The 12,890-nt window shown below is 53.5% G+C and overlaps 2 protein-coding genes across 5 annotated transcripts; both read right to left on the bottom strand.

Moving 5' to 3' along the window:
• Positions 1–2,261: 2,261 nt before the first annotated feature.
• Positions 2,262–8,013, bottom strand: S100A16 (S100 calcium binding protein A16). 3 transcript variants are annotated; one of them, XM_024573005.3, is made up of 3 exons: positions 7,812–8,013; positions 3,296–3,473; positions 2,262–3,018 (listed from the first exon to the last, which is right to left on the bottom strand). In XM_024573005.3, exons 2-3 carry the CDS (start codon positions 3,446–3,448, stop codon positions 2,860–2,862), a joined length of 312 nt encoding a protein of 103 aa, XP_024428773.1. In that variant the 5' UTR covers positions 3,449–3,473; positions 7,812–8,013; the 3' UTR covers positions 2,262–2,859. The 3 variants fall into 3 exon arrangements, with proteins under 3 accessions (XP_024428773.1, XP_024428781.1, XP_024428787.1); XM_024573013.4 differs by lacking the exon at positions 7,812–8,013 and adding an exon at positions 4,159–4,276; XM_024573019.4 differs by lacking the exon at positions 7,812–8,013 and adding an exon at positions 3,890–4,022.
• A 1,032-nt stretch (positions 8,014–9,045) lies between these two features.
• On the bottom strand, positions 9,046–11,865 carry S100A14 (S100 calcium binding protein A14). Of its 2 annotated transcripts, none has more exons than XM_045183234.3 (4): positions 11,688–11,865; positions 10,653–10,764; positions 10,052–10,198; positions 9,046–9,828 (listed from the first exon to the last, which is right to left on the bottom strand). In XM_045183234.3, the coding sequence occupies exons 2-4, from the start codon at positions 10,680–10,682 to the stop codon at positions 9,691–9,693; spliced, it is 315 nt and encodes a 104-aa protein (XP_045039169.1). In that variant the 5' UTR covers positions 10,683–10,764; positions 11,688–11,865; the 3' UTR covers positions 9,046–9,690. The 2 variants fall into 2 exon arrangements, with proteins under 2 accessions (XP_045039169.1, XP_024428608.1); XM_024572840.4 differs by lacking the exon at positions 11,688–11,865 and adding an exon at positions 11,100–11,160.
• Positions 11,866–12,890: the final 1,025 nt, after the last annotated feature.

Below are 12,890 nucleotides of genomic sequence, written 5' to 3'. Positions count from 1 at the left end.
AAGGTCTTCTGGGGAGTTAACAAAGAGGCAGAAGTTTCTCTTGAGCCCATGGCTAAAGCTGACTTTAGGTCAAAACAATACACACACCACAGAGCCACCTTGGGTTGGCTTGTTCTGAACCCCCACAGTAGAACAACCAGACAGAAAATTAGTAAGGAAGCAGAGGACTTGGACGACACTCTACACCAACGGACCTAACAGACATATACAAACATTCTACCTAACAGCAGCAGAATATACATACTTCTCAAGTACACGTGGTACCTTCTCACGAACAGGTCACATGTTAGGCTGCAAAACAAGTCATTTTTTTTCTTTTTATCCTCACCCAAGGACTTTTTTTTTTTTTTTCCATTGCTTTTAGACAGAGAGGAAGGAAGACAGAAAAACATCAATGCAGCCACTATGGAAAACAGTATGGAAGTTTCTCAAAAATTCTCAAATGTAACTACCACATGACCCAGCAATTCCACTTCTGGGTACATACACAAAACAGTTGAAAACAGGATCTCAAAGGCATATCAACACTCCCACGTTTGCTGCAGCATTATCCGCAATAACCAATATGTAGAACCAACCTCGATGGCCATGGGCAAATGAATGGACAAAGAAACTGTGGCCTATACATACAATAGAATATTATTCAGCCTTTTAGAAAAAAGGAAATTGTGTTATATGGGACAACATGGATAACATTTGGGATTATGCTGTGTGAAATAAGCCAGTCACAGGACAAAGACTGTGGGATTCCGCTTGTGTGAAGTATCTAAAGTAGTCAAACTCACGGAAGCGGAAAGTAGAACGGAGGTTGCCAGGGGCTGGGGGGAGGGGGAGTGGGGAGATGTTGTTCAGGGGGCAGTTTCAGCCATGCAAGATGAAAAAGTTCTGCGCGTGCATACAGCTAACAGTCCTATAATGTCCACTTAAGATGTGTTGGGGGTAGACTGTGATGTGTGTTTACCACAATTATTATATATGTATACATACAGGTGTGTATACATACGTGTATACACATAGAGAGAGGGGTTGGCAAAAGTAGGTTTACAGTTGTGAGTACACTAAGCACAGGATTTATTACAGCGAGTACCCTACAAGAGTGTGTAAATAATGAAGGCCGGCAGTTTGAGCACTGGTTATGAGATTGTACCTGGGTGCACTGTGCCATTATGACATTTTTGAGTTAGTAAAGCTATTTTTCCCATACGAACTGTAAACCTACCTTTGCCCACCCCTGTGTGAGTGTGTGTGGATCCTCTCAAAAATGTGAATGAGTTCTTCACCATTCAGTCAGGGTAGCATTGTAACCCCTTTCATTTGTACCCAGGGAAAGGGTGGAAGACACCAGCCTGCTACCTGGTCTGCAGGCTTGTTCTGAGGCAGGTCGATTTCAGAAGGTTGAGGATCTACTGATGGGCTCCAGGAAAACTGCCTGTGCCTGTGTATCTTTAAACCTTGGCACACGCTGCCCCAGGTTGAAAACCACGGCTGCAGAGCCCTGCAGACTGGACTTTGCTGTTTCCCTGACTTCCTGCGGAGCAAAGGCCTCCTCTCCACGGCAGGGGCTTCATCGGTGGAAGAACAGGGGAGAAATGGAGACGCTGGCATTACCCCTCCAGCAGCTACAAGCTTAGATTACCCCTCCCAGTTCCAACTCTGGCCTCCCGCACCCCTCTCTCCTTGCACCCCTATTTTCCCATCCCACCAAATTCTGTGTATTAGAATAACCTGTTGATGAACATTCAGGGCCTCAGTACAACTCATGGCTCAAGACTGAGGGTCAGCCAGGCCAGTGTGGCTCAGTAGGTTGGGCGTTAGCTGGAAAACCAAAAGGCCACCAGTTCAATTCCCGGTCAGGGAACATGCCTGGGTTGCAGGTTCATTCTCCAGTCGGAGCACAAACAGAGAGCAAGCTGATTAGTGTTTCTCTCTCACATCAATGTTTCCTTCCCTCTCTGTCCCCCTTCCCCTCTCTATAATCAAAAATTAAAAAAATAAAAATAAAAAGACCGAGAATCATGGCCTCTCTCTGCAGTCCTTACTGAACTGCAGTAAGGACTACCTGGGACAGACTGTGTGTCTGGTAGGTGAGTATGAGTCTGGGTCTGGGCCAGGAGGGACCCAGATGGTGACATGTGGTCTTCAGACCTTCACGGAGCTGGAGGGAAGGAGCTGCTGGCCCAGGGCTGACAGCCCTGCTGAGATGCAGTTCTACTTCGTTGTTGCTCTGCTAGGGGCCTCAAGCAAAGACCACCAAGCTTGAGGAGGTTCCAAGGAGCGGGAAGGTTTTAATGAGCATCACAAAGGGACTGGGTGAGGGGTATACAAATCTCAAATCCAGCCTTTATTGCCACGCTTCAGGGGCTGAGCAGGAGGGAGGGCTCAATCCTGCTTATCTCTTCCCAGACCCAGAGGCAGCTGGAGGGCAGTCCCTGGAAGTCTTTTCCCAGCAGATGGGTGAGGGGAAGGGGAGAGGTCTCTGCTGCTGGTGCCAGGAGCAGGAATACCTGGAGCAGTGAGCTGACCTCCAGAGGTCAGGAGAGACCTAAAATTGGGCAGGAACATCAGATGTTGGAAGGATAGGGGGACTGAGGAAATTCTTGGGGTCCCCAAACAGCACTGAGATCTCTGAGGGCCCAGACCCCCAGGGTCTGCTGGCTCCAGGGACTGAGACCCTGAGGGAAGCGACCCCAGACTGAGATGCTCACAGAGGCCCTAACATCACCACCTCCCCCTGTTCAGCAAGGGTCAGGAGAGGGTCTGGAGGGAAAAGTGAGGACAGGGCCTGGGTGGGCAGGAGGCTAGGAAGAGTGTGAGGGGCCGGGCATGCAGGCAGTGCTGTGAGGGGACAGTGGGGGTCCTTTAGCTGCTGCTCTGCTGCTCCTGCTCACGGATGAGGTTGGCAATGGGGCTGGTGATGCCGCCTATCAAGGTCCAGTACTCATCGAAGCTGATGCGTCCGTCATGGTTGGCGTCCAAGTTCTGGATGAGCTTGTCAGCAGCCTTGCGGTTCCCAGTGTCCTGGGAAGAAACGGGGTCAGCGATGCTGAGAGTGGCAGTCTCACAGAGCCCCAGGCAGGGCCCCAGGCAGAGGCCCAGGATCTGGCCTCAGCAGCTGCTGCCCTTGGCAGACAGGAACAGAGCCCTCACTGGCTCAGGCCTGGGTGCCCCAAGAGGACAGAGGCCTGAGTCGAGTCAAGACCCTGGTTAGGAGGGTTAACTCAGAACAGAGGCGACACCCTGAGAGGACAGGGCTTTGGGGGCTGGAGAGAAAAAGGCCCTTGGGTGGGGGCCTTACCGTCAGCATGTGATTCAGCTCTTTCTGAAGCATCTTTCGGAAGCTGCTCTTGCTGATCTTGTTCTTGACTAGACTGTGCTTAGACACATACTTGTAAAAGTTTTCCACCAGAACCACAACTGCCTTCTCCAGCTCTGTGTAGCAGTCTGCCATCTCACTGCCTCACTCCTCGAGGGGCCTGGGCACCAAGAGAAGCACAGATGAGAAGAGACCCCACAGGCCAAACCTCCTCCCGCACCCATCTGGGCCCTGGGTCCTCCAGGCTGGCAGGTCCCCCAGGAGGAGGAGACAAGGAAAGTGGGGAACAGGGTAGCCCTGGAATGAGAACTATGTGGCTCTTCTAACCCAGGTGTTCCCCAGCTCAACAGCCTTAACAGGTTCTCCGGGCCCTTCCCCAGCCCCAGGCACTGGGCTTGTCAGAATTCCAGTGACAGCAAGAGGTTGCCGTGGGAAGAGGAGAGTAAATGCCCATCACTCCACCCTCTGCACATCTGGCCTATTCAGGCCCCCTGCCCGAGGGGCAAACACCACTAGGAACTGCTAGGATGAGCCAAGAAGGCTGAGGGGTGGAGGGTAGGGGCCATGTTCCCTCACCTCCCTCACCAAGACACCAAGATTGTCCGAGACCCGAGCCCCAGGCAACAAAGCAGGAGGCCGGGACCTAGGCCCTCCGCAGTCCCTTCGGCCAGGCTCCAAGACAGTGACTCTGGAGTCTCAGGCCGTGGCCGCTCCTGGGAAAGGACAATGTCCTGATTCACTGAGGCAGACATTCAGCAGACTCCCAGCCACACCCCACTGGCCTAGCCTCCCTCAAACCCACCCAGCAATATACAGCAAGACTCAAGGACCCGACACCCCATTACCTAAAGAGGAGACAGGCCCGGTCTGCCCCAGCTGGAGACAGAGCCGTGGCCAGCCAGAGGCCACACAGTCATCCCCTTATCCGAGGACAAAAGACACTCACAAACATTCCCAGCGGATACAGCCTTCTGAATAACAGGATATGAAGGGAACAGGCGGATCTACTCTGAGTCGCCGCCCATGCCCAGTGCCCCCCCAAGTGAACCCAGGCAAATGAGCCTCCCCTCACACCCCCAAGCCTAGGAATGAGCTATGGCCACCCTGCCCATCAGGTCCTGGCTAGGAAAGGTAAACACAGCCACTGTAAGAGTTTGGGCATCCACAGTTTCAGTCCCTGCCCTTGCCACCTGCTCTCTAATCCCCTTGGGGCCCTCTTCCTCCATGCCCTCATCATCCAGCTGAAGCCTGCTGGAACCGCACCTCCTACAGGAAGGCTGCCCAGACCCCTACCCTCCATGCCATTCTTCTTTCCCTGGCTCCTACAAACTCTCAGTCAGCACGGTCCAGCGCCACTAACTGGTGTGGCTGCAGCCTTTTCCTGGGTCTTGTCTCCCCAGACACCAGCTATTACTAGAAGCAAGGAAAGTGTTTCTGACACACAGCCAGTGTGTTTTCTGAACCACACAGAAAGATGAGGCTTTGGGACCTTTTTTTTTTTTTTTTTAATCCTGCATAGAAAACCTCCCTGCTTTTTGAATCTCTGCATCTGGCCTAGCCCAGTGCTTTGCTCAGGGAAGATGGTCTATAAATGCCCTACTTCCTTCCAGCCCTGAAACCAGGTATGCAAAGCCCCTGACCAACCTTCTAAGGTTGTTTGTTTTTTCCCAAGTTTTTTCGGAAGGAAGAATGAGACTAGGCCAGGATACAGGAAGGAAAGAGAGTTGAGGGTGAGGGATCAGGCTTCGTCATCTCTGACCACGAATCCAGTCCTTCTCTCCCCTGGTCTGTGGCCAAAAGGATGAAGTATGAAACCAGCACTGCAGGATTCTAAAAGTTGTGCCCATTTCAGCAAGGACTGTGCCCAGGCAACTCCCAACCAAGCTTTGTGAGTCGCAAGAGAATTCAGAGAATGCCCTCAACCTTACTCATCCCAGACCTTGTTCTCTGAGTGAGGAATTTTGTAGGAAATAGGAGGAGGAAAGGGAAAGAAATCTGTTTTGGAGGGTGATACGTCTTGCCCCTTTTCCCAAAGTCCACCCACCACCTGCCTTCTTGGAGCCTATTTCTCTGACCAGAGGAACCCCCCACCCTTCCTTGATACTAATCCCCAATCCCTACCGAACCTCTGGCAGCCAAGTAGGCAGGACCCAGGTGAGCACCTAGGTGGTAATCATCCACCTGCTGTCAGGTGTTCAGATCACCCCAGAGAGGTAGCTTCAGCAGTGCCCAGGCCTCCCAATGGTCAGCCCCACCCCTGCACCTTGTAGTCAAATGGACACTGCTGGAGATACATCTGGGTAAGCGCCTCTCTGAAGAAAGAATGTCAGAGTGAGATAGTCAGATGACTCTGCCCTCTTCCGCCCTTCCTCCCTCCCCTGGGGGCCAGGAGACAGGCTCTGCCACTACACTGATGTCATAGCCACCTGCTCCTCCTGCCTGTCCCATCCTCCCACCGACCAGGCTGGATGGTCCCAGGCACAGGATTGAGGCGAGGTGGGAGGTAGGCAGCGTGTTGTCCTGCATTGACTTGCGAGTCGGTAGAGATGTACATTGGAGCCCTCCCCAAAAATGGGGAGACCACTGATTTTCCCAAGAGCCCCCTCACCTGGGGCCCTCACCCCTCCAGCAATGTTCTCATTGTCTTCTCCTTGGCTGATTCATCACTGAGCAACCAAGAGGCCCCCATCCCCATTCTGCTCACCTCAGCTCAACTTGATGACTTGATGACTTCTCCAAAAGCCCAAATTGCCTGCCACCACGCTCCTGGGCTCCAGCCACTCCAGCCCCACCCTCCCACACCAACCCCAGTTCTGGGCCCCACCCCTCCAAGTGCCTGCTAATCATCCTCCATCTCATCTCTCTAGTCCCCTTTGATCTGCAGCCTGAACATCCACATACTCTCCAAAATTCACCTTCCTCTCCCACCTCCACAAACACTTCTTGAGCCTTAAACTGTTTCCAAGAGTTGGGATATGTCCCTGGACTCCTATCCCTCCTAGTCACCATCCTTTTATAGCCTAGCCCACTCTCAAGCCTAAAGTGGGCATGCTCTGTGTTCTTTCCAATACTTCAAATCTTTTCATTCATTTATTCACCATTCATTTGTTTATTCATTCATTGACTCATGCATTCATTTATTGACTCATTCATTCATTCTCACTCACTCACGCATTTCCTTAATTCACGTCAATGTACGGGGAAGGTATAACCTGGAGTGCTCCGGTAATGCTTTACTCAATTTCCAAGGCTGTTTCACACTAACCTCTTCAGCCTCGATATCCCCACTTTCTGCTCCATGTTCTTTTCCCAGTTCCAGAGGCTACTACCTCACACAAGTGCCCTGCCGCACCTTCCCCACATCACAGGACTCACTGCATTTAATTCACACATTTAAATCCACACATCTCACTGCATTTAAATACACAGAGTGAGGGTTCTGCCACTCCTGATCCCCTCTGCTTGGGGAACCCATCTACCTTCTACCCACTTGTGTTTTTGGAGAATGTAGCTGAAGAAAAAGAAGCCAGCTCCTCTGAATGTTTTTTTCTAGAAAAGTGAAGTTGGAGGAGTTTTGGGTGGACACACACATGCACACACACCACTGCTGTCCCCGGCCTCACCAACACCCAGAGAGCTCTTTACTTGTGGATGGGGAAAGGCTGAGCCCCACACATCAGAACGTCCAGTGCTCCCTCCCCCAGCACCCCTGCCCTCGCCCCCACAGAGCCTCACCCCCACCCGGACAGGGCTGGGCAAGGGAATGCTCCCATAGTGCAAGTGGCTCCACCAAACAAAGCCAGTCAAGCCAGAACCTGCCTGGGTCCTGAGGTGGATGAGAAGCTGCCCAGACTCCTGGCCCCTCTCCTGGAGCTCCCAAGCTCCCCTGGGATATCACCCAGGTTCCTCCAGGTTCCATCTGCCCTCCCGAGGAACTGCTCTCAGAGCACAATGGCACCTGCGTCCAGGGACCTTCCTGAGTCCTGAGGTGGAGAGAAGCCACCTCAGCACCCCTCAGGCTCTCAGGCTTCCTGGACCCTCCCTGGCTCTTCCTGGACCCCAACACCTCTCCCAGAACACAGCTCCCAGAGGCCACCGAGGCCTGTGTCCAGGGTCTGACCACCCTCCAAACCCCACCAGCAGGCACTTGCCTTTTTCTTCTGTTAGGGGAAGATCAGAGCAGCTGCGGGCAAAGCTTCCAAACACCCTGCCCAGTGGCCCAGCCCCTGGAGAGGAGCCCAGGCAGCTGCTGGGCTGGGGAGGGGTCTCACCAACCCTCCACTCCTCTGAAGGCCTCTCCAAGTCCCCAATCCCACCAGAATTCTCCATTCGAAAACCAGCCTTTTAGTAAAGTTAATCATGAACAAAACCTCCCCCGCTCAGTTACTGGCAGGCCCCCCTCCCCAGGACCTCTTCACTGTCCCTTCTCCTGGCCTCCCAAGCCTGTGGGGCTTCTTGGGTAGCCCCAGACCTCCCAGGACGGGCCTGGGGTGCTCACCTGCCTCCTGGATTCACCTCCTCTCCAGCAAGGCTCTGGGGCCTGGGCTCTGGCACGGCCAAGCAGCAACCCTCGCTCAGCCCAGCCAGGACTCCTCCCCGCCGCACTCCCAGAACGTGTCCCACTCCCTCCTTCCCTGCCTGGCTGAGCTGGCTCAGTGGGGAGGTAGTGACTGAACTCCCTTTCACTTGGCCCTGGGATTGGGCCCTCGTTAAAGGGATACACACCTTTTTTAACACCCCTCCGCCCCCACCTCAGAAGGAGTGGTGGAAGCTGGCACTCCCCCAACCCCACCCTCCTAGACCCGCAGGGCCTGACAGAACTTACCGGTGGAAAAAGGAAGGGAAGGACTGTCACCTGCCCTTCTCACCTGGGTCACTGGGAGCTCAGTTTCAGGGGCCCCAAACAGACAAGTTCAGTTAGCATTCCAGGCCAGCTTGGCTAGCCACAGGAATTTCCTTGCTCTTGGGATTTCAGGGGTTATGCTTGATTTTTGTGCGTTCAAGTCAGAAGGCAGACACCAGGGACCAGACTCTGGCCCCCCACCCCACCCACTTCCAGCTCCGGGTCCGCCTACCAGGAGTTCTCCTAACCCCCATCCCTGGGACCTCTCAAGTACAGCAGAGGATTCCTCTGGAAACACCCTCTAGCTCGTCTCCAATCTAATCAAGGAAACTGGCCAGTTCCATATCCACATGGGGAGGCAGAGCTGAAACCAGAGGGGACCCATTCACCAGCTCCGACAGTTGTGACTTCAGCTCACCAGACACCCACTGTGTCAGGCTCTTTGCTAAGGACATGATGCCTTGAGTTAGCCTCCTAACCATCCCTTGGGGGAAGAACTACCAATATCCCCATTTCTGAGACGAGGGAACTGATACTGAGAGCATGCCCACCTGTCCAAAGGTTCACACCCAGGCTATTGGCCTCACATTTCCCTTGCTCATCAGCCAGGCTCCAGCACCCCTGGGTTCATATCCCCAGGTGTGCACTCATGCCTTCCCCTCCAATCAGAGGGCTGTTCTACCAGCAAAGAGGAGCTTGTCCCTCAGAGAGGACTAGGCTGCCCACCTTTTGGGCCCGAATCCATGGAGTGAAGTGGGTCCGCATTCACTTCACTGACAACCACTGCAGCGCCACGTGTACCACCCACCGAAGACTCTGCCATTCACTCCAGCCACCCCTCACCCATGGCTCAGTGGGCCTGGAGGGACGGTGTCCAGTCAAGACATCATTCATGTTTCCATTTTTTATTAATCAAATTTTACAAAATAACCATCATTCTTTAAATGCCCAAGCACCCAACTGGTCCTCTCACTCCCAAGGTTGCACCCTCCTTAGCCTGCCCCCTACCCTGCTCTCCCACTTCCCATGCCCTAGCCCAAGGACAGTCCTGGGAGGAGGCTGGGGCAGAGCTGGAGGCAGGAAGAGATAGCATTGGACAGACAGCTAATTTGGGCTGGGGAAGAGATTAGGAGGGGTAGGTTCTTGGAGACCATTTTTAATACAAAATATCCAGCCCTATTTTCAGCCCCTTTCAATTCATTTCCCATAGCCCAGCTCCTCTCTGCCTTGCACCCACTACCAAAAGGGTGGCCCTTACCCCATCCTTACCCCTCCACATCCATCCCTGGCCCCAACCTGACCTGTGAGCCCTCCTCTGGTGGGGATTCCTAGACCCATTAGCTCCATGGAGCTCCCAGGGGTGAAGTGCAGAGCCCCCCAGGATGTACTATAATGAACCTGAACTTTGCAGAGGTGAGACAGGTGCAAGTGGGGAACAGTGTGGTGATGGTAAAGAGAGGAGTTTTATTTCCGTCCCACAGTCTCTAAGCTCCCCCTTCCCCAACATCCCCCCATGAATCCCAGGGGAACGTTCTCAGCTCCCCGGGACAGGGCTCCCCAGCTTCACACTCTTGGCTGCTTCTCCAATCAGCTCCCAGAAACTCCCAAACTTTAGTTTAGAGTCGTTACAGCTGCCCAGGTTGGCTATTCTCTCTTCCAGTCCACAGTTGCTCTGAAGGGAGGAAAGACACCACAGCTCAGGGAGGCAGCACCTTCCAATCTTCCCACCCCACCCTGCCCAGGGGCCGGAAGCAGGGCCTGAGCCTACTTGGCACTGGCAAGGGGGAAGGGCTAGGGGTTGCTAGTGCCAGGGGCTGTGACTGTGTGGGTGGGGCCTTGAAGCACTTGCTTAGGAAATCAGTGTTCTGCTTGGTGTGGGGTCACCCCCTCAGTACCGGCATGAGGTGAGGCAGCTGCTGGGTCACCAGGTCATGTAATTCAGAGGGGGTTAGCGTCTCCTTCCCACCCTCCACCGAGTACTGGTGGAAGTTCTTGATGAGAGTCTCAATGGCCCTTTCCACGTCACTCAATTCCTGGGCATCCTGAGGGCAAGAGACATCACCCACATCAGGGAGTCTCTACCCCACCCTACCACGCCCTGCTTTCCCCAAGAACCTAGCCATGCCAACAGGGCAGAAGACAGCTGGAAGGCACACAGGCTCCCGCCCACGCCAGAGCTCAGCATCCAGCCCTCCTCACCCCCACTGGCCTCTGCCCTGAGCTACAGGTTGGACAAGGCTTCCTTCCCAGCACCCAAGCCCCTCCTCCCCAGGCAGAGCAGGTCTCAGCACATGGCCCGGGCATCCTCTTCCCGGGAGGCCTCCATCTGCATCACCCTGTGTGGGCACCAGAAATGGGGGGTCCGGTCTCATAGGCAGAGTCTGGAGGGTAGGCCAAGGCCAATGTGAGGTAGAAGCCCATCGTGGAACACAGACCCTCAGAGGAGAGGAGAAGAGTGTGAGAATAGAAAGACAGACCAGGAATGAATGGGCCCACCTCAGCATTGGCTGACCGACACTGTCCCATGGTGCCTGGTATGCTTGGTCCTTTGGTGAGAGTTGTGTCGTCCTACTGTCCCCCCTGGAGGAGCCGATGGTTCATGATCTGCCTAGAGAGAGGAGTGAGGAGGTCGAGGAGAGGGCAGATCCTGGGATTTCTTTTCAAACTAGCCCCTTTGGCTCCACCCCAGGTAGTCTGGCACCCAGGCTCCAGGAGCAAAGGTCACCACCCCCAAGCCAACCTATTTAGAGAGAATCCCTTGGGCCTCACCTTAGCTTCATTCCTTCCTCCTCCTCCAAACACCCATTCAGTTCCATGCACACACTCCAGCTTCCAGTGCCCGCCCTCCAGTCCTTTCCCTGGTAGTCTAGGGTAGGAGAGGCTAATCATGCCCTTTGGACAGGGGGAAGCCCATTTTGGGTGAAAAGCCCTAGGTAGCCTTACCTGCTGACAGCCTCTGAGACAGGACAGGATGAGCCAGCTCACCTGAGCTCAGCTCTTATACCTGGGGGAAGGGAGGGGAGGCAGGGGCTGGGCCTCATCCCTAAACCACCCCTGCTATTTCGGCTGCTTGGGTGGTGAGCCAGCTGTATGGGCCCCACCCTCCATTGGCCAGAGCTCCAGAGCCTGCTGCCATCCCTGCCAAGAAGAGGGAGCCATGGAAGGCTGGGTCTGAGGTGTCCCTGGCCCCAGACCAGGAGGCAGAGTCCCAAAAAAAGATAGGGGAGGAAAGGTAGGGAAGGGAGAGGAGGAAGGTGTGGCGATACTGTAGGGTCAAGCTTGGGAGGAAAGGCCTGGCTGCAGGAATTGTAGGGCAAGAAAATGGAGGCGCCCTGAGTCAAGAAACAGGAGAAGCAGATGCTGATCAAGGCAGTGTTTGTGGTACAGAGGAAATCAGGGACACGTGGGTTGAGAGAGGTTGTCAGGGACCCTTCTGTACTTTGATGTCACACACACACACACACACACACACACACACACACGCACGCACGCACGCGCGCGGGCACGCACGCGCGCGTGCGCGTATCTCACCTGGACCACTGTGGTCAGTGACACTCAGCCTGCCCAGATCCCATAGCCCAGCCTTCCTCAGTCAGGATGGCAGAGAGATGAATGAGGACCGGATCAGGAAGGAGCCAGAGAGGGGCAGCCTGGTAGAGGGGCCAGGCTGGGTGCTGTCCTGACTTCCCTCCAGCTCCCCTCAACCAGCATGCACATGTGCAAGGCCCAAATGAGCTATCTGGCAGCTAATGGCCTCTCCAAACTGGTTGGGCTGCCTGCTCCTCCCTCTCTCAGAGCCCCAAGCCTTCCCCAACCCAGCCACTCCACAGCAACCACATACACACAAACACACAATCCAGTACGGAGGATGTCATCTCAGCGAGCAGATCCAGGGACTCAGCTCTCCTCACCTGATGGGGAGGAGGAAGGGAGAAGGGCAGGGGGTCAGGGCAAGAATAGGGTGGGGCCCAGAGTCAAAGCTCCTGGGTTCCTTTCCTAAACCCTAAGCTCAGAGCATACCTGAGGAAAAAATAAATAAATAAAAGAGCCATTTTATTTTTATTTCTTTAAAAATTTATTTTTATTATAAAAATTTATATTTATTATATTTAGTTTAAAAGGAGCCACTTTAAAATGAAGTCCAGCTCTGGCTGGTATACCTCAGTGATTGAGCGCAGGCCTGCAAACAAAGGGGTTGCGGTCTTGCTTCCCAGTCAGGGCACATGCCTGGGTTTCAGGCCAGGTCCCCAGTAGGGGGTGCTCACGAGGCAACCACAGATTGATGTTTCTCTCCCTCTCTTTCTCCTTCCTTCTCCTCTAAAAATAAATAAAATATTTTAACAAATAAAAATAAAATAAATGTACAGGAACTACTATAAAGGACACGTGGACAAAATCAAGGGGGAGGGTGGAGGTGGGTTTAGCTGGGGTGGGGTGGAGGGATGGGGAGAAAAGGCATACAACTGTAATTGAATAACAATAAAAAATTTTTTTTAATAAAAAATAAAATAAATGGAGTCAAGGTGCCACCTCAGAGGAACTGCCTTGTTTTTCTCACCCTTCAAACCTTTGGAATGTTAAAACTGGACAAATAACCTTTGGGATGGGCCTAAAGCATTGTAATCCAAACAACTGTTTGCAGAGATAACAAGAAAGATTGAAAATTGAAGACATTCCCAAGAATTCGCATCATTATGTTAGCTTATCTGCACTCACAGAAATTCCCTCCTTAGC

This window comes from Desmodus rotundus, chromosome 12 (genome assembly GCF_022682495.2).
Source record: "Desmodus rotundus isolate HL8 chromosome 12, HLdesRot8A.1, whole genome shotgun sequence".
In the NCBI taxonomy this organism is placed as follows: domain Eukaryota; kingdom Metazoa; phylum Chordata; class Mammalia; order Chiroptera; family Phyllostomidae; genus Desmodus; species Desmodus rotundus.
The sequence above is the reverse complement of the archived record's forward strand: the minus strand, read 5'-3'. Positions and strand labels throughout refer to the sequence as shown.